The 20,484-nt window shown below is 46.1% G+C and overlaps 1 protein-coding gene across 6 annotated transcripts in view; it reads right to left on the bottom strand.

Annotated features, from left to right (window-relative positions):
* TMPRSS9 (transmembrane serine protease 9) overlaps positions 1-20,484 on the bottom strand; it is a 98,414-nt gene that overhangs the window by 6,516 nt on the left and 71,414 nt on the right. For 3 of the 6 annotated variants that reach the window (XM_030220302.1, XM_030220303.1, XM_030220306.1), the window contains exons 11-16: positions 19,982-20,153; positions 16,637-16,968; positions 10,593-10,729; positions 9,927-10,335; positions 6,501-6,614; positions 2,684-2,855 (exon numbers count right to left, since the gene is read on the bottom strand). In XM_030220302.1, the coding sequence (XP_030076162.1) occupies positions 2,684-2,855; positions 6,501-6,614; positions 9,927-10,335; positions 10,593-10,729; positions 16,637-16,968; positions 19,982-20,153 (1,336 nt within the window). Of the gene's footprint in view, positions 1-2,270; positions 2,566-2,683; positions 2,856-6,500; positions 6,615-9,926; positions 10,336-10,592; positions 10,730-16,636; positions 16,969-19,981; positions 20,154-20,484 lie in introns of those variants that run through there. The other 3 variants (XM_030220305.1, XM_030220308.1, XM_030220307.1) reach the window with 2 other exon arrangements.

The raw sequence follows: 20,484 nt of genomic DNA, 5'->3' as shown, positions 1-20,484 counted from the left end.
GAATGGAGGGGCAGGTGACAGAGGAGCATGGATGAGCATGGATTGGGAGGGCAGGGCTCAGGGAGAGAGGGGAATTGCTGGAAAGGGATGAATGGAGGGGGCAGGGGACAGAGGAGCATGGATGAGCATGGATTGGGAGGGCAGGGAGAGGGGAATTGCTGGATAGGGATGAATGGAGGGGACAGATGGGCATGGATGGATATGGACTGTAGGGCAGGGCTCAGGGAGAGAGGGGAATTGCTGGAAAGGGATGAATGGAGGGGACAGAGGAGCATGGATTGGGAGGGCAGGGCTCAGGGAGAGAGGAGAAATTGCTGGACATAGAGGGGAGGGAAGAGAGATGAAGGAGATGAAATGATGGAAAAGGAAGAGAGGAGAAAAACTGCACATGGATGAAGAAAATAGGCAGAAGCTGAGGACCAGAAATGAAGAAGAAAGGAGGAAAGGAAAGAAATAAATGGAAAGGAAGCCCTGGAAACGGAGTTAAGAGGACAGATAGCAGCAGAATCAGATACTGGGCCAGCATGATCAGAAAAAGAAAGTCACCAGACAACAAAGGTAGAAAAAAAATCATTTTATTTTCATTTTAGTGTATGGAATATGTCCACTTTGAGAATTTACATCTGCTATCTTATTTTGCAATGCATAGCAATTTGTTTCTAAGAATATTGCTGACAATTCCTGTCAGTGTGGCAAGTGGTGAGCGATCATTTTCACCGGGGGGGGGGGGGGGGGGGGCCCCACCGCCGCCGCCGCCGCCAACTGATAGTCTGCAGGGGGGGGCGCCAACTGATAGGCTGCAGGGGGGCGCGCCAACTGATAGGCTGCAGGGGGGCGCCAGAGACCCTAGGCATGGCCCTGGGTGGACACATTGCATAGAACCAGACTCCTGGTCAAACTCCGGCTTCACTGAAAAAGGGGCTTCTCTCAGCTGATGTAAAAAGCCTGGATGATGTAAGGACCAGTGATGGACGTATGTATATTATAGTGTATTTTTCTTCTTTTCCTGGTCTAGAAACTCCTAGCATTGCTTGGATGTAGAGATTAGGGACCGGTGATGTGATTGTTTATAGGTTTTTTTTCTTTTCAGTTATATAGCTAATCATTGTATATAGCTTAATTATTGTATATATATAAATCATTGTGTATCTTTTTTTATTTTTTTGTTACATGTGTACCCCGCGCTTTCCCACTCATGGCAGGCTCAATGCAGCTTACATGGGGGAATGGAGGGTTAAGTGACTTGCCCAGAGTCACAAGGAGATGCCTGTGCCTGAAGTGGGAATTGAACTCAGTTCCTCAGTTCCCCAGGACCAAAGTCCACCACCCTAACCACTAGGCCACTCCTCCACTCTTAGATTTTAGAACCTCTAATAAAAGTCTCATTTACCTAATACGAATCCAAAAGAATCCACAGTAATTACGGAGTAGTCTGTGTCAGTGAAGCAGGCTGTAAAACCAGGGCAGAACACACAGACTCTATGGATGGACTCTATCAGTTTCTTCCAGGACTCCTTGGCTGGTAACCAGCAGCAGGCATCAGTACATGATCACAGTTTTCCAGTCTGAGAGGAAGCTCATGCGTGAGAAAAGGGTGAGGGGGGCTGTGAGTCTGCACTGGCTCAAAGGCCTCATGGTGAATTCTGCTGGTTGGAGTGGAAGCAGCAAATAGGGTAGGGAGCAGGGGGACTAGCCTTGTTGCTTGTAACCCAACTCGGATTCATGGCCTCACTTTGGTATGACACCTGTAGTGGGGCTACTTTAGTAGTTGAGGCCAGATAATAAGGTACCATGTTTGCGATGCTAACTGAGGTCTTGCAAGAAGTTTACACATTCACACAGGAGCAGGCTGTCATGAGAAGGTGAACGTGTCTTAGTAGCAGAGGGGTTTACAGTACCTAACATAGAATTGTTCTGTTATATTGATGAATGAGGATAGACAATACCTAACCTATCTTTGAAGAGCCCTCTAGGCAAAAACATGCTATGGATGAGCAATCAGAAAGATGCCGTCTGTACAACTGCTATCATCAGATGCAATCTGTCTGAACAATAACGGGAAGATTACACTAATACTGTGTGTGATGTTTCTTTATAGGCCAGGCAGGGGCATTTTGCCAAGCCAAATCAGTAGTAACCTGCTACTCAAGAACACTTACATTCATCAAGAGAAATTTTATAGAGAGTGCAAATGTTAGAATCCACTCAGCTGTCCCCTTAGAGGTTCTAGATCAGGGGTGGACCACAACCCAGTCGGGTTTTCAAGACTTCCACAATGAATATACACGTACTGCTTCCATTGTAGACAAACAGATATCATACATATTCATGGACATCGTCAAGGTCTGAATTGCCCATCCCTGATCTAGATCAAAGCACTAGGTTCTGTGCATAGTGCAGCCAGTCCATGAAGACGCTGGAGCTCCTAAGTAAATTGGTGTTGATTGTCCCTCTTCCTTTCCTCCCTTCCCTCATTCATGATCATACAGCAGTGTGCTGGCAGGGAGGAGTAAGGTGAGAAGCCTACATAATGGCTTTCTGATCAGTGCAGTGTTAGAAGCCCTGCTGGAAAGAATGAAATAGTAATGAGCTACACTAATTATTATTCACAGTGCTAGAGATCATACCTACTGTCAGCAAAAGCATATGTGCATATTAATGAAACATTACATATCTAACTTACATATCAAAGCAGTGAGCCGCTGACAGCAGCCACTTATCCGCTATCAGGACTGCCCCACACTTGTGTTCTTTCCGTCGCAGCCACAGACTGACCTGCCATGGCCACTCTCCACGGGATGCTCCAGTTCCACCCACGATTTTGTTAAAGCCAAGGGTAGGGCCAGTGCCACAGTCTGAGAGGGAGAGACAGATGGGACAGTGATTCAGGGTGATCTGTGCTCAGCCATACCACCTTCCTCTGCCAAAATTGTTCTCTGAGTCACACCTAACTACCATAATAATAAACTGGGTACCAACCCAAGCTCCCCCGCCCCCATACAGTAGAGTGCCGCAGGGATCAGTACTGGGGTCTGGTGCTATTTAACATAGTTATAAATGATATGGAAATCGGAACGAGTGAGGAAATTAAATTTGCAGATTACACAAAACTATTCAAGGTTGCTAAAACACTTGTGGACTGTGAAATATTGCAGGAAGACCTTAGGAAATTGGAAGACTGGGCATTCAAATGGCAGATGAAATTTAATGTGGACAAATGCAAGGTGATGCACATTGGAAAGAATAATCTGAATCATAGTTACTTGATGCAAGGGTTCACCTTGGGGGGTCAGCACTCAAGAAAAAGATCTAGGTGTCGTTGTAGAGAATACACTGAAATCTTCTGCTCAGTGTGTGGCGGCGGCCAAAAAAGCAAACAGGATGCTAGGAATTATTAGGAAAGGGATGGTGAATAAGACCGAAAATACTATAATGCCTCTGTATCGCTCCATGGTGCGACCACACCTTGAGTATTGCGTTCAGTTCTGATTGCCATATCTCAAAAATAATATAGCGGAATTAGAAAAGGTTCAAAGAAGAGTGACCAAAATGATAAAGGGGATGGAATTCCTCTCATATGAAGAAAGTTTAAAGAGGTCAGGGCTCTTCAGCTTGGAAAAGAGATGGATGAAGGGGGGGGGGGGGATATGATTGAAGTCTACAAAATCTTGAGTGGTGTAGAACGAGTAGAAGTAAATCGATTTTTTACTCATCCCAAAAGTACAAAGACTAGGGGACACTCACGGAAGTTACATGGAAATACGTTTAAAACAAATAGGAGGAAATATTTTTTCACTCAACAAATAGTTAAGCTCTGGAACTCTTTGCCGGAGGATGTGGTAACAGCAGTTAGCGTATCTGGGTTTAAAAAAGGTTTGGACAAGTTCCTGGAGGAAAAGTCCATAGTTTGCTATTGAGACAGATATGGGAGACAGGATTGGTAGCATGAAATGTTGCTACTAAATAGGTTTCTGTCATGTACTTGTGACCTGGCTTGGCCGCTGTTTGGAAACAGGATACTGGGCTAGATGACCATTGTTGGTCTGACCCAGTATGGCTACTCTTATGTTCTTACTAGTATAAAAGGCCCGTTTCGGTAGGCAATGAAACGGGCGCTAGCAAGGTAATCTCCCCCCTGCAGCGTCCTTCCTGTCTCCCCTGCCTCCCCTGCAGCCACCCATCTGGTCTCAGGACTCCCTCCCCACCAACCCTCCTCTGCCCCGGCAGCCACGCATGTGCAGCGGCCCTCCTCTCTCCCCTGCAGCCACCCATGTCCAGTGACTCTCCTATCCCCCTGCAGCCACCCATATCCAGCAACCCTCCTCTCCCCCTGCCCCCTGCAGCTATCCATTGGGTCTCAGGACCCCCTCCCCACCTCCCTCTTCCCTGCCCCCCCCCCCCCCCCGCAGCCATCCATGTCCAGCGACCTTCCTCTCCCCCTGCAGCCACCCATGTCCAGCGACCCTCCCCTGCCCTCTGGGCGCAACACCCAAACCCCTACCCCCCCCCCCCAGCGCATCACCCAAGCCCCTACCCCCCCCTCGGGCATATCAACCCCTCGCCACCCACAGCCGCCAATACTAACACTGTCCAGCCGCTGCTGCGTCTCCTATTGAGCAGCAGCGGCTGGTACAAAAAGAAAAAAGCCAAAAAAAGATTTCAAACCTGAAACACGGCTCCTTAGACAGCCATCTGGCATCGGCTGTCATCTCTGCAGCCACTCCTCTCCCCTCTGACGTCGCTGCGCTCCTCCCGGGTCTTCCTGCAGGGGCAGTGACGTGGAGGGGAGAGGAGGAGCGGCTGCAGTGACAACAGCCAATGCCAGATGGCTGTCTACGGAGCCGCGTTTCAGGTTAAAAATCTTTTTTTGGCTTTTTTCTTTTTGTACCGGCCGCTGCTGCTCCACAGGAGAAGCAGCAGCGGCCGGACAGCGTAGTATTGGCAGCTGCGGGTGGCGAGGGAGTTGATGTGCGTCGAGGGGGGGGGGGGTAGGGGCTTTGGTGATGCGTCGAGGGGGGGGGTAGGGGCTTGGGTGTTGCGCCGAGGGGGGGGCACTGAGAGCTGATTGGTAGGCAGGGGGAGGAGTAGGGAAACACGCTCCGTGTGTTTCCCTACTCCTCCCCCTGCCTGGCTTACGGTTTTACAGGGCAGGGGCTTGGGTGTTGCGCCGAGGGGGGGCACTGACAGCTGTTTCCCAGGCAGGGGAGCGTGTTTCCCTACTCCCCTTGCCTTGGAATCAGCTGTCAGTGACATCACTGACGTCAGTGCATTAAACTGCCTAGCAGACCACCTCCGAGGGAGCCACGGTACCAGGCACATTAGAACGTTGGAGGTGAGAATTATTATATAGGATGCTCTAGGAGGGAGTAGCACACTCCCTCCTCTTCAGCGCTGCCTTCAAAATGGCGGCTCCCAGCCCTACCCAGTGCATCCTCGTGGGGATGGGGGGGTTTGGACTTGCAGCCTTATTTTTGGGGTGTGAGGATGGGTTAGGGAACTGGAGATCCACCAGTCCCCTGTGACCCTGTGTTGGGGGGGACTGGAGGTCCACCGGACCTCCAGCCCCCATGTTGCTGTCCTGGGGGAGATGTGGAGGCTTGGAGGGGGCACTAGGCCACTAGGGCCTTGCAGTTGGAGAGAACCCGTGGATCTCCAGCCCCTCCCCCATGCCCCCATGTCACTGTCCCGGGGGGGGGGGGGGGGCTCTAGGCTACCAGGGCCTTGCAGTTTGAGGGAGCCTGTGTTTGACAAATCCAGGCTTTTGACCTGTCAAACAAGTGTGGGAGGATTCGCTCAGGCACAATTCTCACACATTTTTACTCTATGATCAGAGATAATAGTGTGCTTAAATTTGCATGCTATTGTCTCTGATCATAGGTGTAGTATAGCTCCACGCTGTTCCAGCACTATTTTTAGATCACTGTTTGGAACAGTGCAGGGCTTCTGATCATCTGCCTATCAATGCAAGGCAAAGCTGGCCACACCCCCCAGAATTTAGCACACAGCCTTTGAACATTAATAAACAGGTCTTTAAGTGTACAACACTTGTGATGCACATTAACCATGCTGCACTTATTAGACATTTGAGAACTACACACTATGCATAGCTTTGGCAGCAGCTGGAACATACTGGGAAAAAAAAACCTGTGATCATAACCCTGATAAAACTTTAGAGAATAAAGTTGAGATCACTGGGGACATTCCCATTCCCACTAATAAAAAGCTTGATGTTAGAAATCCAGACACAGTGGTAAAGGAGAAAACACACTGCTCTCAGGCATGTCAAGTGACTATTTTTCACCATGTATGGAGAAGATCCTCAGGTATCAAAAAATGCCAGAAAAATGTAGACAAGGTCTTGATTTGATTAAAAAGAACTTCCAAGTGCACTTTGACATATCGCCTTTTTGTTTTCCACCTTAAGAACTCTGAGCTCTAAGTGGGCATTGCCCCGGCCTTGCATGCCCAGTCATGAATTGTTCCAGAGACACCACACTCACCGCACTTGCGCTCATCAGAGCCGGTGCTGCAGTCCTGGACTCCATCACACTCTGGGTTCAGCTTACTAATGCACACTTTATTGGAACATTTATAAGTAAGGCTGGTACAAGGCACTGTGAAAGAAGGAAAACAAAGCTGGTGAGAATATAACATGTTAAACCATTTATCACTATGGAACTCATAGCTACAAAGGAGTGAGCAGGGTTCACCTTTATCTAACAAAGCTGTAACATACCACTCTGCAATAATGACTCCTTTTTGTGTCTAATAGATGGGCATAGGGCATAATTTTAGCTCATTTTATTTTCAGTTCATTTTTAAACAAATTTTAACACACCTTAAAATGTTTTTTTTTCTTTTTTGTTTCAAATCTGTTTATTAAAGTTTAATTTCTTTTATTAATTTTTGATACAGATACCATCAAGAGCTCACAACATAACAACAAGTAACATTTTACAAAGTAAGGCAATACCGGACCTCACATGTAAGAAGCAGCAATCTACATTCAGAATCAAATTAAGTGAAAACAAGAGAGAGGGAGGAAAGAGGAAAAGAAGAGGGAAAGGGGGGGGGGGGCTGGAGAATACAAATCAAAGTATAAAGCATGCACATGCCAAAAAACACATCAAATTTAGTAGTTATCATTGTACCCTATCAAAATAAGCAACAAGTGGTAGCCATTTTCCCCTAATGCATCTTTAATGCACATTAAATTAACTTAGCTTGCAGTAAATATTTTAAGGTGCATTATTGAACCAAATGTGCATTAATATATGCACATCCCTTGTACTTGTGACCTGGATTAGCCACTGTTGGAAACAGGATACTGGGCTTGATAGACCTTCGGTCTGTCTCAGTATAGCAATGCTTATGTTATGTTCTTATGTTCTTCTTCTAGAAGATTTACAGGAGGATTCTGATGCTCCAATTACTGTATGTCACTAAGCGTTGTTACACTCTTCCTCCTCTTCCACGTGAAAGGACTACACCTCAACGCTCATATCTGAGGCAGCAGCGGGGCCAAAAATCTCTGCCTACTTCTCAGCCTAAGCAACAACCCAATTTTTGAGTCCTTCTTAGAGAGCATTGCCACCATACAGTTGTCCATGCCAAGCGACCTACCAGTAGGACAACTCATTCTTTTTCATCAGAAATGGCTTCTCATAACCTCTGACCTTTGGATGCTATGTACCATACAGCACAGTTACACTCTGCGTTGGGAAAAAAGACCTCCCGACCATCCACCAAGAGTCTCATTTCTACTCCCTCCAGATGACACTACTTCAAGAGGCACTCTCTGCACTCCTCCGGCAGAATGAAATAGAACCAGTTCCTCCGCTGGACAGGAGTCGGGGTTCTAGATTGTAAGCTCTTTGAGCAGGGACTGTCTTTCTGTGTATGGTGTACAGCGCTGCGTATGCCTTGTAGCGCTATAGAAATGATAAGTAGTAGTAGTAGTATTTCAGATACTTTCTCATACCAAAAAAGACAGGGGGGGGGGGGCGGGGAGTATGACCAACTTTTGATCTGTGAAACAAACAAATTTCTGCTCAAAGGAAAATTTTGCATGGTTTCCCTGGGATCAGTACTTCCCATGATACAACTCAATGATTGGCTTTGCTCTCTGGATCTCAAGGAGGCATACACCATATATCTATTCTCCCTGCACACAAAGTTCCTCCACTTCTGCTGTGAGACCCTGCACTATCAATACAAGGTCTTACCATTTTGTTTGGCTTTGGATCCTTGAGTCTTCACGAAGTGTCTGATACTGGTAGCTGTAACACTTCGCAGTTGGAGCATACACGTCTTCTCCTACCTTGACTACTGGTTAATCAAGGCAGCCTCCCAGGAGTCAGCACGTACCTCCATTCTATCTGCCATAAGGCTCCTAGAAATCCTCAGGTTTATGATTAATTATCCCAAGTCACTTCTTCAACCAGTTCAGACCTTAGAGTTCACAGGGGTCTTCCTTCCTCAACTGAGAGCAAACAACATTCTGCATCTTGCCACTCACAAGTTCAACTCCACCCAAGTATCTGCTCATCAGATGCTCCACCTACTGAGTCACATGGCTTCAACAGTCCACGTAACGCCATTGGCTTGACTCCACTTCTGAATTCCTCAGTGGTCCCAAACCACAGGATTGCTCTCTGCCTATATTCGAGTCACTCCACAGGTACACTGCTCTCTACAGTGGTGGATGGTATTCCAGAATCTCACCCGGGGTCTTCCATTTCAGCCCTCTCTGCATCACAAGGTACTCACCAACCATGTTAGGTTGGGGTGCTCACCTTGATGGTCTCCACACATAGGGTTCTTGGTCCCCACAGCAGAAACAACATCATATCAGCCTCCTAGAATTGTGAGCAGTCTAGAACACCCTCAAGACTGTCCAAGACCACATTCTCGATCAGATAATACTCTTTTGCACAGACAACCAGGTTGTGATGTACTACCTAAACAAACAAGGAGGAACAGGTTCTTACCACCTCTGTTGAGAAGCGATCCAGATATGGACTTGAGCAGCTTCTCAAAATATCTCTTTAAAAGCTGTTTACCTAGCCGGCAAACAGAATGCTGTGGCAGTCAAATTGAGCAGAGTCCTTCAACTTCATGAATGGTCCCTCAGCATCTCTGTAGTTCGTCAAATATTCCAGCAGTAGGAGACCCCAGCGATGACCTCTTTTCTTCTCCTCAGAACAACAAGATTTCCTGCTTTTGTTCCAGGATATAAGCTGCCAGCCATACAGCCCCAGATGCCTTCTTGCTTCACTGAAGAACAGACCTTCTATACGCCTTTCCCCCACTAACTCTCATAGGGAAAACTCTTCTCACATTGTGTTGAGACCAAGGGACCATGATTCTAATTGCTCCCTACCAGCCATGTCAAATCTGGTTCCCTCTTCTACAGTTATCATCCAGAGAACCATTGAGGTTAGATCATTTTCCAACAGGTGTCTGTCACAAACAGTGCTTTATTACAGAAATCCTGGCAAGCTGGTGCTGTACAGTGCCTTTTATAGGGCTGAACTCCCAGCTCGTTAGTCTCTGCATGGGGCTAAACCCCTCATGCGTGTACGCATGTGTTTTATAAATTATACACACACACTGCATCTTTGGCCTTACTTCACCCAAACTACACCCTCAGGAATGGATTCATACCGTGTGTGTGTATTTGGCCACAAACTTTTTAAAAATCCATTTTCCACATCTTTTGCCCCAGAAGATGCTTTATAAAATTACCCCCATGTCATGCTCTTTCTGGACCAGATGGCACAGGCTAGGCTAGGGAGGCACACTCACATCCCGAGCTTTGTATTTCATTGTCATTATGCACGAAATGAGTAAAGCAACCAGTCCTCTGTTGGAAAGCATTGTTAATAAAATGACAGCCCCGAAGGTGCCCTTTCTTAGCACTTTACCTGTTGACTGTGTATGAGAGAAGGTTGCTGTGGTTCTGGTTGTGATTCTTGTGGTAGATGTGGTTCTGGTTTGGGTTGTTCTAGTTGTGCTTCTCATAGTGGTGGATGAGGTTCGTGTTGTCTGCGTTGTAGATCTGCTAGTTGTGGGTTTGCGGGTTGTTGCTTTACTCATAGTTGTACCTGCTGCTGTGTTGGCTGTAGGTGAAGAAGATTTGAGGAGTGGAAGCAGGCTCTCTGTGCTCCTTGAGATAGGTGAGATGGTGTCTAGGATCCAATCCTTGAGTTTGGTTACTCTCGAATACACACCAGGCTTCTTGGCCTGAGCACAGCCAATGCCCCAGCTCACAATGCCAGCCAGGAAAAAGACTCCAGGTGTCTCCTCACATGCCAGGGGCCCACCGGAATCACCCTGAAAGCACAACAAAATATCAGGCTTTTGCAAGGCAGCCACTTCTCACACCAAAGAAAACACGTCTACAACTCGTAAGTGTGAATGAGAAAGTGGGAAGTGTATCTAGAAGTGCATGATAAATGAGAGCACCCAGGGGGTTACAGGGACACAAGGAACTCCTCTAGCATTACTGTACAGAAGTGTGAGAGAATAGCAGAGCCCAGGAGGTTACTGGGACAGAAGTTATTGCTCTGTTCTTACATAATCTGGCTTACCTGACACGAATCTACCTTCCCATCTAAGAATCCAGCACAGATCATGCGATCAGTAATAGAGAAGTTATAGAGGATGCTGCAGATCTTCTGATCAATGATTCTCACAGCAGCTTTCTGCAGGGTTTCAGGCTTGCTGGCTACATCAAAAGAAATTTCAACACTAGAAACATGCAAGAAATTTCAACACTAGAAACATGCACATAATACCTAAGAGAATGAGTCCAAAGAATGAAGCAGTGGGTATGTGAAACAGCATCACATTTGTCAGTGGTGAAGCCATCTGCATGTGGTCAGTACATTAACAGATGTCAGTAAGTGGTGGCTGGGTGATTAGAGCAGGGAGATGAGAACCAGGGAAGCCGAGATTCAAATCCCTCTCCTCTCACTGACGATCCCTTGTGACCTTGCACAAGTCACTTCACCTTCCTTCACCTCAAGTACAAAACTTAACTGTAGGAGGGAACTGGGGGCATGCAATGAAGCTACAAAGTAGTAAATTTAAAATGAATCAGAGAAAATGTTTCTTCACTCAACATGTAATTAAACTCTGGAATTCGTTGCCAGAGAATGTGGTAACAGCGGTTAGCTTAGCGGGGTTTAAAAAAAGGTCTGGACGGCTTCCTAAAGGAAATGTCCATAGACCATTATTAAATTGACTTGGAGAAAATCCACTGCTTATTTCTAGGATAATGTATTGAACTTTTTGGGGATCTTGCCAGGTATTTGTGACCTGGATTGGCCACTGTTGGAAACAGGATGCTGGGATTGATGGACCTTTGGTGTGTCCCAGTGTGGCAATACTTATGTACCATACCTGTGTGTAACATCTTGCTCTCAGTACTCAAGTCTAAATCCAGGCAATGCCAGCACAGCTGGAATGCCACTAGTTTGCACTAGCTATGCTCCACCTTCAGTTATCTATTGAACATTAAACAAGATTCAAAAGCAATTTATTTTCAAACCTCTCTTACCACATATTTTGAAGGAAATTTTCAAAGCTACCGTTTTATCTGTGCACTTTGTTCACTTTGCACCAGTTTTCAAAGAGAAAGTAGACATGTACTCTGAAACTTACAGGTATAAAGTACACATGGACATCTGTACCTACATTTTCTGTGGGCATGTTACATTGAAAGTCACATGTGAATTTGAAAACGTTATGTATGCATGTTACATTCTCAGTTTTCAGACAGACAACCAGTGAACACAGGTAAAATGTGTTTTCTTAACTTAAATCACTATGAATATCACCTTCTAAATGACACTGAGTGGAGTCCTAAAACCTAGATAAACATAAAGCACTCTTCATGTCATTAGTAATTTGTTACAAGTAATTCAGAATTTAATTCAGTAATTTTGGGATTGCGAGCTTGGCTTTCCCAAATGTTGTTTCATATAGCTTTAAGCATTATTAGAATTCATATACAATAAGTGTCTGTTCCCATGAGCTTATGATCTAATGGGCAGATGATCAAAAGCTCCGCGCTTTTCCAAACAGCGCTCTAAAAATAGTGCTGGAACAGCACGAGGTGTTACTGGACCTATGATCAGAGATGATTGCATGCAAATTTAAGCACACAATTCTGTCTGATCATGGGGTAGAAGTGCAGGAGGATTGTGCCCACACTTGTTTGACAAGTCTGGGCTGTCAAAAGCCCAGACCTGTCAAACACAGGGGCTAGAGGTCTATGGGACCACCAGATCCCAACTACCCCCGCCCCGAGGCAGGCGAAATAGGGTCTGGAGGTCCCCCTGACCCCACCCCCCCAACTCAGGGGGGGGGGGGGGCTGGAGGTCCGATGAGGCCCTTATATGGCATGAAGCCCCGTCCAGCGCATCCCAGGAATCACAGGGCAGGACTGGGCACGGCCATTATGCAGGCAGCGCTGATGGAAGAGGAGGGAGGCCACCTCCCTCCTCCAACTTAAGGTAGGTGGGTGGGGGATTGACCGCGGCCCACTGGGCCACTAGGGACATTTCAGGAACGCTGGGGGTGGGGGATCAGGGGGCTGGAGACCCCTTGGATCTCCAGCCCCCCATGAACCTGTTGCTTGGGGGGGGGGGGGGTCGGTCAGGTCGGCTTGGCTCAGGGATCCTGCAAATACATGCTGGACAGGGCTCACCATTCCTCCCCAATGGTCTGCAAACCCTAACGCCAGCTCTGAGCTGGCGTAGGGTTTACCACAGCCAGTGAGCCAATCTTTAGCATGCTGGTCACTGATCATTGGGGATGAATATGTTTAGCCCTGTTTTGCATGCATTTGCATTCTAGTTGCGTTCACGGCCCGCGAGTGCATTGTTTCATGCGCTCTGGGGCTCTGATCATGGGGCGATAGCAAACACATGCACCAGTATTGCGCTAACAGCCTCTAGCGTCTGCATTTGCTTCTGATCATCGGCCCATGAGTGAGTGTCATAGGCAAAGAGATTAACCTCTCAGCTATGAATAACCAAGCAATACCACTTTAAACCCTATACAGAATAGGGTCTCTCAATACTCGACGACCTAATGTATGATACAACCTAATTTATTACTCAGGAACCTTCATGTTATACCATAATTTATTCTTCTTTACCATGTATGTATACACATATACAGTGGGGGAAATAAGTATTTGATCCCTTGCTGATTTTGTAAGTTTGCCCACTGACAAAGACATGAGCAGCCCATAATTGAAGGGTAGGTTATTGGTAACAGTGAGAGATAGCACATCACAAATTAAATCCGGAAAATCACATTGTGGAAAGTATATGAATTTATTTGCATTCTGCAGAGGGAAATAAGTATTTAATCCCTCTGGCAAACAAGACCTAATACTTGGTGGCAAAACCCTTGTTGGCAAGCACAGCGGTCAGACGTCTTCTGTAGTTGATGATGAGGTTTGCACACATGTCAGGAGGAATTTTGGTCCACTCCTCTTTGCAGATCATCTCTAAATCATTAAGAGTTCTGGGCTGTCGCTTGGCAACTCGCAGCTTCAGCTCCCTCCATAAGTTTTCAATGGGATTAAGGTCTGGTGACTGGCTAGGCCACTCCATGACCCTAATGTGCTTCTTCCTGAGCCACTCCTTTGTTGCCTTGGCTGTATGTTTTGGGTCATTGTCGTGCTGGAAGACCCAGCCACGACCCATTTTTAAGGCCCTGGCGGAGGGAAGGAGGTTGTCACTCAGAATTGTACGGTACATGGCCCCATCCATTCTCCCATTGATGCGGTGAAGTAGTCCTGTGCCCTTAGCAGAGAAACACCCCCAAAACATAACATTTCCACCTCCATGCTTGACAGTGGGGACGGTGTTCTTTGGGTCATAGGCAGCATTTCTCTTCCTCCAAACACGGCGAGTTGAGTTCATGCCAAAGAGCTCAATTTTTGTCTCATCTGACCACAGCACCTTCTCCCAATCACTCTCGGCATCATCCAGGTGTTCACTGGCAAACTTCAGACGTCACATGTGCCTTCCGGAGCAGGGGGACCTTGCGGGCACTGCAGGATTGCAATCCGTTATGTCGTAATGTGTTACCAATGGTTTTCGTGGTGACAGTGGTCCCAGCTGCCTTGAGATCATTGACAAGTTCCCCCCTTGTAGTTGTAGGCTGATTTCTAACCTTCCTCATGATCAAGGATACCCCACGAGGTGAGATTTTGCGTGGAGCCCCAGATCTTTGTCGATTGACAGTCATTTTGTACTTCTTCCATTTTCTTACTATGGCACCAACAGTTGTCTCCTTCTCGCCCAGCGTCTTACTGATGGTTTTGTAGCCCATTCCAGCCTTGTGCAGGTGTATGATCTTGTCCCTGACATCCTTAGACAGCTCCTTGCTCTTGGCCATTTTGTAGAGGTTAGAGTCTGACTGATTCACTGAGTCTGTGGACAGGTGTCTTTCATACAGGTGACCATTGCCGACAGCTGTCTGTCATGCAGGTAACGAGTTGATTTGGAGCATCTACCTGGTCTGTAGGGGCCAGATCTCTTACTGGTTGGTGGGGGATCAAATACTTATTTCCCTCTGCAGAATGCAAATAAATTCATATACTTTCCACAATGTGATTTTCCGGATTTAATTTGTGATGTGCTATCTCTCACTGTTACCAATAACCTACCCTTCAATTATGGGCTGCTCATGTCTTTGTCAGTGGGCAAACTTACAAAATCAGCAAGGGATCAAATACTTATTTCCCCCACTGTACATATATACCATGATCTGTTCCACATATGTTATGTTCCTTATATGTTCCATGTATGTTACCATGTATGTTTATACCTAACGCAATATCATTTGTAATTCGGCTACCTAGAAATGGCAACCGCATTACGGCAAATATAAGCCACATTGAGCCTGCAAATTGGTGGGAAAATGTGGGATACAAATAAATAAATAAATAAGGTCAAAACGAACTTCAGTGGGGGAAATGAGATTTGAACTCTGCCTTTCAGTCCATTGCTCTAACCACTAGGCCACTGTCAGTTCTTCTTAAAATAGCAGCAACATAGAGAAATAATACAAAATTCAGATCTTTTATAGTAACCTTTCATTAAATCAGTAGTTCTCATAAGTACATAAGTACATAAGTAGTGCCATACTGAGAAAGACCAAAGGTCCATCTAGCCCAGCATCCTGTCACCGACAGTGGCCAATCCAGGTCAAGGGCACCTGGCACGCTCCCCAAACGTAAAAACATTCCAGACAAGTTATACCTAAAAATGAGGAATTTTTCCAGTCCATTTAATAGCGGTCTATGGACTTGTCCTTTAGGAATCTATCTAACCCCTCTACCAAGAGTGTTGTGGCACAGGTATGTCATTGACAACAGCCTGCACTTTAACAGGAGTGCAGGGAGCCAGGATCTTGAAATCTCTGTTACTTTGAATTGTAGAGGTTCTGCTCATTCTCCTTCAAATCCTGCCAGTTCCAATCACTGGGTGGAGAGGGAGAGGTTTCATAGGGGATTCAGCAAAGAGAGAGGAGAGGTTGGAAAGTGGGTAAGCCCGAGTGTGTGATTTGTAAGAAAGTGAGTATGTGTGAGTGTGAGGACAGGCTGGATGCATCATCAGAGGCACCCCTCACACATGTCATGTCAGTAAAAAATGTTTTGTACTTTTTTGGGATCTTGCCAGGTATTTGTGACCTGGATTGGCCACTGTTGGAAACAGGATGCTGGGCTTGATGGACCTTTGGTCTGTCCCAGTATGGCAATACTTATGTACTATGTACTTATCTGTCAGATGTGTCACAGTAAAAAAAAAAAAAAAAAAGATGAGAACTATTGATTTAAATAGATACCACTTCCTTTCCAGAGGAAAGGGTTTATGATGAAGAAGCAAAGCTGAAAGTGTTGTCAGACCAGACAGGATACATGCCAGAATGTTAAGACAGGTAAAGAGGTTCTGGCTGTTCTTCAGTTGATTTTGTTCAATAGGTTTTAGGAGAATTTGTACCCAGCGTGGGCCATTAAAATAACAGTATTTATTTTATGAATATAAGCAGGGTTTTACTGTCATGTAACAATAAATATTAAGTTAATAAACTGAGGGGCCCTTTTCCTAAGCCATGTAGGTGCCTATGCGCACCCAACGTGTGCCAAATTGGAGTTACCACCCGGTTACCGCATGGCCCTTCGGTAATTTCAATTTTGGCGCACATCCGCTACGTTCATCTGAAAAATATTTTTTATTTTCTTGTTGCGGCATTTGACACACGTAGACCATTACCGTCCGGTTACCGCGCGAGACCTTACCGCTAGGTCAATGGCTTGCGGTAAAGTCTCAGACCCAAAATGGACGTGCAGCAATTTTCATTTTGCCGCACGTCCGTTTTCAGCAAAAAAAAAAAAAAAGGCATTTCTTTGTAGGTGCGCTAAAACATAATTCTGCGCATGCCCAAAACAAGCGTCTACACGACTGCAGGCCATTTTTCAGCACACCTTAGTAAAAGGACCACTGGACAATTTGCTTATGCCAAACAGGTTGTTTTAAGGCTGGCGCTCAGATCAGCAGCCTTCTGACAAAGAATCCATGCATGAAAAAGTGGGTTGACTTTTGCACACCTCTCTTAAGCAGGTGTTTGCAGAGTTGATCCCTCTCCCACTTCTCTCCCTGCCCCTCACCATTGCCCTCTTTGATATTGCCCCATCCTGAGATCATACACTTCCAGCCAGTGGGGAACTTCTGCACGGTGGAGGGCAGACAGACGGGCTGAATATATCTGTTAAAGGTTAGAGGCCGCTGGAGCTCCAGGACAGCTGCATCAAAATCTAAGGTCACAGGGTTGTAGCTGGGGTGCCGCACCAGCCTCTTGATCCCGACCTTCACTGCCCCAGCGCCTGCTCCACTCAACGAGGCTGTGCCCGCATAGGCAGTGATGTATTCCCCCTTGGTACTGGAAGGGAAGAATAAAAGCATGTCACTAGCCACACGTGTATTTTCAGCAACTGTGGGAATTTCATTTATTAACATTTAAAGGACAATTCTATAAAGAAGCTCCAATCCAGAACTACCGCCGGCCCAACATGGGCACTGGTGGTAGTTCCACCCCGTGCGCGCAGCATTTCTGGCGTTAGCCGAAATATTTGAAAAAATTTAAAAAAATGAAAACATAGAGCATTAATAAGCTTGAGGAATCATTGACTTCTCAGTGAGACTGTTACTCCACAGGGAATCTCTCTCAATGACAAGTGCCCCCCACAAGGGGGTTACCCGGTGGTAATCGGTTACCACTGGATTAGCACGGGAGCCCCTACCGCCACCTCAGTGGATGGCGGTAAGTGCCCCCCCAAAAAAAAAAAAAATGGTCACAAGGCAAGTGTTATACTTACCACACAGCCATTTTATTTTTGCCCATTTTTACCCACTGTGGTAAAAACAGCCACCGCCGCTAGCGCAGGGCCTCTTTTACTGTAGCTTAGTAAAATGGCCCCTTAGATAATTAACACAACTGGGTATATATTTGCCTAAATGCCAGACTCCGCCCATATGAACGCCCACCTGTAAAATATGCATTATTGAAAATATATGTGTATTTACAAATAGCGAATAGCTGGATTTTAGCATTTACACACACATTTGCATACATGCAGGCATATATGCTGGTTTTCTAGTCATTTAAGTGAATATTTGATGCATAAATGTTAACACTATGTGGATGATATTCAGACCATGGGAGTCAGCTGGGCTGACTCCCGTGGTCGGCGTTGAGCCCGGATATCCAATGTTGGGCTGTTTCTGGTGACCAGCATTGAACATCTGGTTTATTTTGGGCCGGTTTCAACTTAACCAGCCAAGTCAATACTCAGCGCTGGCCAGTTAAGTTGAAACTGGCCAAAGCCAGGCCTGCTATTCAGGGCCGGTCCTAGGGTCTCTGGTGCCCCCCTGCAGACTATGAGTTGGTGCCCACGCCCCCCCCCCCCAGCACCTCCTTTCTCTCTTCTCCCACCCTGCCCCTGTCCAGCGATTCTCCTTCGCCCCCATCCCCCGCCACCTTTGGTGCTTTAAATCTTTAATTTACATCCATTCCAGCAGCCGCTTCATTTGAAAGCCCTGCCCCGTCTCTAGCCTTCCCTCCCTTCGTGAATTCGTTCCCTCAGAGACCCGCCCTTCAGGAAATGACGTCAGAAGGCGGGACTGTGGAACTAACTCACGAAGGGAGGGAAGGCTAGAGATGGGGAAGGGCTTTCAAATGACGCGGCTGCTGGAACTGAGGTAAATTAAAGATTTAAAGCACCAAGGGCGGCGCGGCGCCCTTGAAGGCAGGCGCCCCCCCTGTGGTTCTTAACCCCGCTTACTGGGTTTGACCGGCCCTGCTGCTATTTTAGCAGCTCAATTTGGCTGCCAAACTTAGCCAGCAATGCACTGAATATTAGCAGATAGCCAGCTACCTCACGCAATATAACCAGTTATCCGCTAAGCGCTGCCTAAAAATATTCAGTGGGAGATAACCAGCTACCTCCCACAGAATATTCGTGGATAGCCGGGTTAAACACTATTTAACTGGCCAAGACACATTCCTGGCCGGTTAAATAGCACTGAATGTCAGGTGGTTTCTTTATAGAATTACCCCCTTAAAGTCCAGATTTTCTGATGTTTCTCAATTGTAAGAAATAATTGTCTGGATATAAACTCAAGAACAAATAAGGAGTGGCCCAGTCGTTATAGCAGTATGCTGAGAATGAGGAAACAGAGTTCAAATGTCACTTCCCCCACCAACATTCCATGAGACCTCTGACAGTCACTTTGTCCCCCCTGCCTCAGGTATCCAGTTAGATTATAAATTCTTTTCTTTAGCTATACCAATAATGCTGCAGACTGCTATCTTGAGAAACATTTGGAAGTGCAGGCAAAAATAAGGCAGCTGAGCATCTGTTTATACCCCCCCCCCCCCAAAACAAAATGTACAATCACGTTGAACGTCTAAGTAGGCGATGCATTTAGCAAGGTGTACATTTGCATGTCATCTTCACGCCCAGGGTGATTTCATAGGGATGTGTTTATAGTTCCAAGGCTCTACAGGGAGATAGTACTGTATATAATGGTTCTACATCTAAGGCAAGTGTTACTATCAAAGATGCCAAGTTACTCAGTTCCAGGCTAGAGGTTTTAGGACAGTCCAGGATTTCTGACCACTCCATTCTGATGCATTAAGGGACCTATAACACAGATTTCAATGAGCAGGATCAGGTACTACAAATCCCACACTGCTTTAGAATTTAAGTACAAAACTAGGAATAACCAAAACTTGAATCACCTTGGCATCTATACACTATCTACCACTATATCAATGGGGACTTTTTAATCCTAGGCTTGATGACAGGGATGTTCTAACATTCTATAGTTATAGATAATGAGTTTTGTTTTGGTTTTTTTTTTTTGGGGGGGGTACAACAGCTGCAGTTTTGTTGTCTTTGTTTGCTACTTTTCACCATGACTGTTACCCTCTGTGGGCACTAGCTTGTAAGCTCTTTTAATGGCAATAAGAAAGTTTCAGAGGCACACCAGAAAAGCCTCTTACTGGCTGTATGAGATGCCCTCATCATGACTGATTAAAGCTCTGGGTTCAGTCCTCTGAGCTCACCATTCCTCTATCTAGTTTTTACAGTGGTGGCTCCTCAGAGCACCACCTGCTGGCCAGTCAAAGTAGCACTAACCACTGCCAGAAGCTGTGTCCTTCCTGTTGGCTACAGGGAACACTGGCTACAAATGTTAGCTGTGAACTGTCATCATCTTTGTCTGCTCCCACTATAAATACTGCAAAAGCCTTGTTTTTTTTTGGGGGGGGGGGTGTCTCAGAATAGTTCTTTTCAGGGGTGGAAAATAAGTAGGAGTCACAGATATCTTAAAAGGAAAATTAATTATCTAAAACCAGATAAAGTAAGAAAGAGAAGAACTCAGTTGCTTACAGATTGAAACAGTGAGCAGCAGAGACCAGCCAGCGGTCCCCAATGATTGTGGCTCCACAGAAGTGCCGGGAGCCCTCTTTCAGGCTGATCTGCCAGGGAATCTCCTCTCTGAAAGCATCCAAACCTCCCACAATCTTGTTGGGTTTGGCCAACCCAGGTCTGCCACCACACTCTGAAAGACAAGATGAGCTTTCATTAGTCACAGGTTGCATATTGCCCTGATAATGATACTCTTGTTTTCAGTGACTTCAAGCTGCCAATCCCTAGCAGTATTTGTATAAAAGTACCAGATATTTCGTACAACTCTCCTACAGATCCCTTACTGTTGAGATATGCAACAGCCATAAATTAAAACCAACTATATTGGAGACTGTAATCTATTGTAAGGCCACCGTGTGGCACTGTTCTATTTTAAGCAGTTCAAGTATTGTGTGTTGCTTTCTGTTCAGTTCTTGTTCTCACTGATCTTTTTCTAAGGAGGTTGGCCAGGCTGAAGTGAAAAA

The sequence above is a fragment of the Microcaecilia unicolor genome, chromosome 11 (genome assembly GCF_901765095.1).
Source record: "Microcaecilia unicolor chromosome 11, aMicUni1.1, whole genome shotgun sequence".
Lineage (NCBI taxonomy): Eukaryota > Metazoa > Chordata > Amphibia > Gymnophiona > Siphonopidae > Microcaecilia > Microcaecilia unicolor.
Note: the sequence above shows the minus strand (reverse complement) of the source record. Positions and strands in the feature narration are given on the sequence as shown.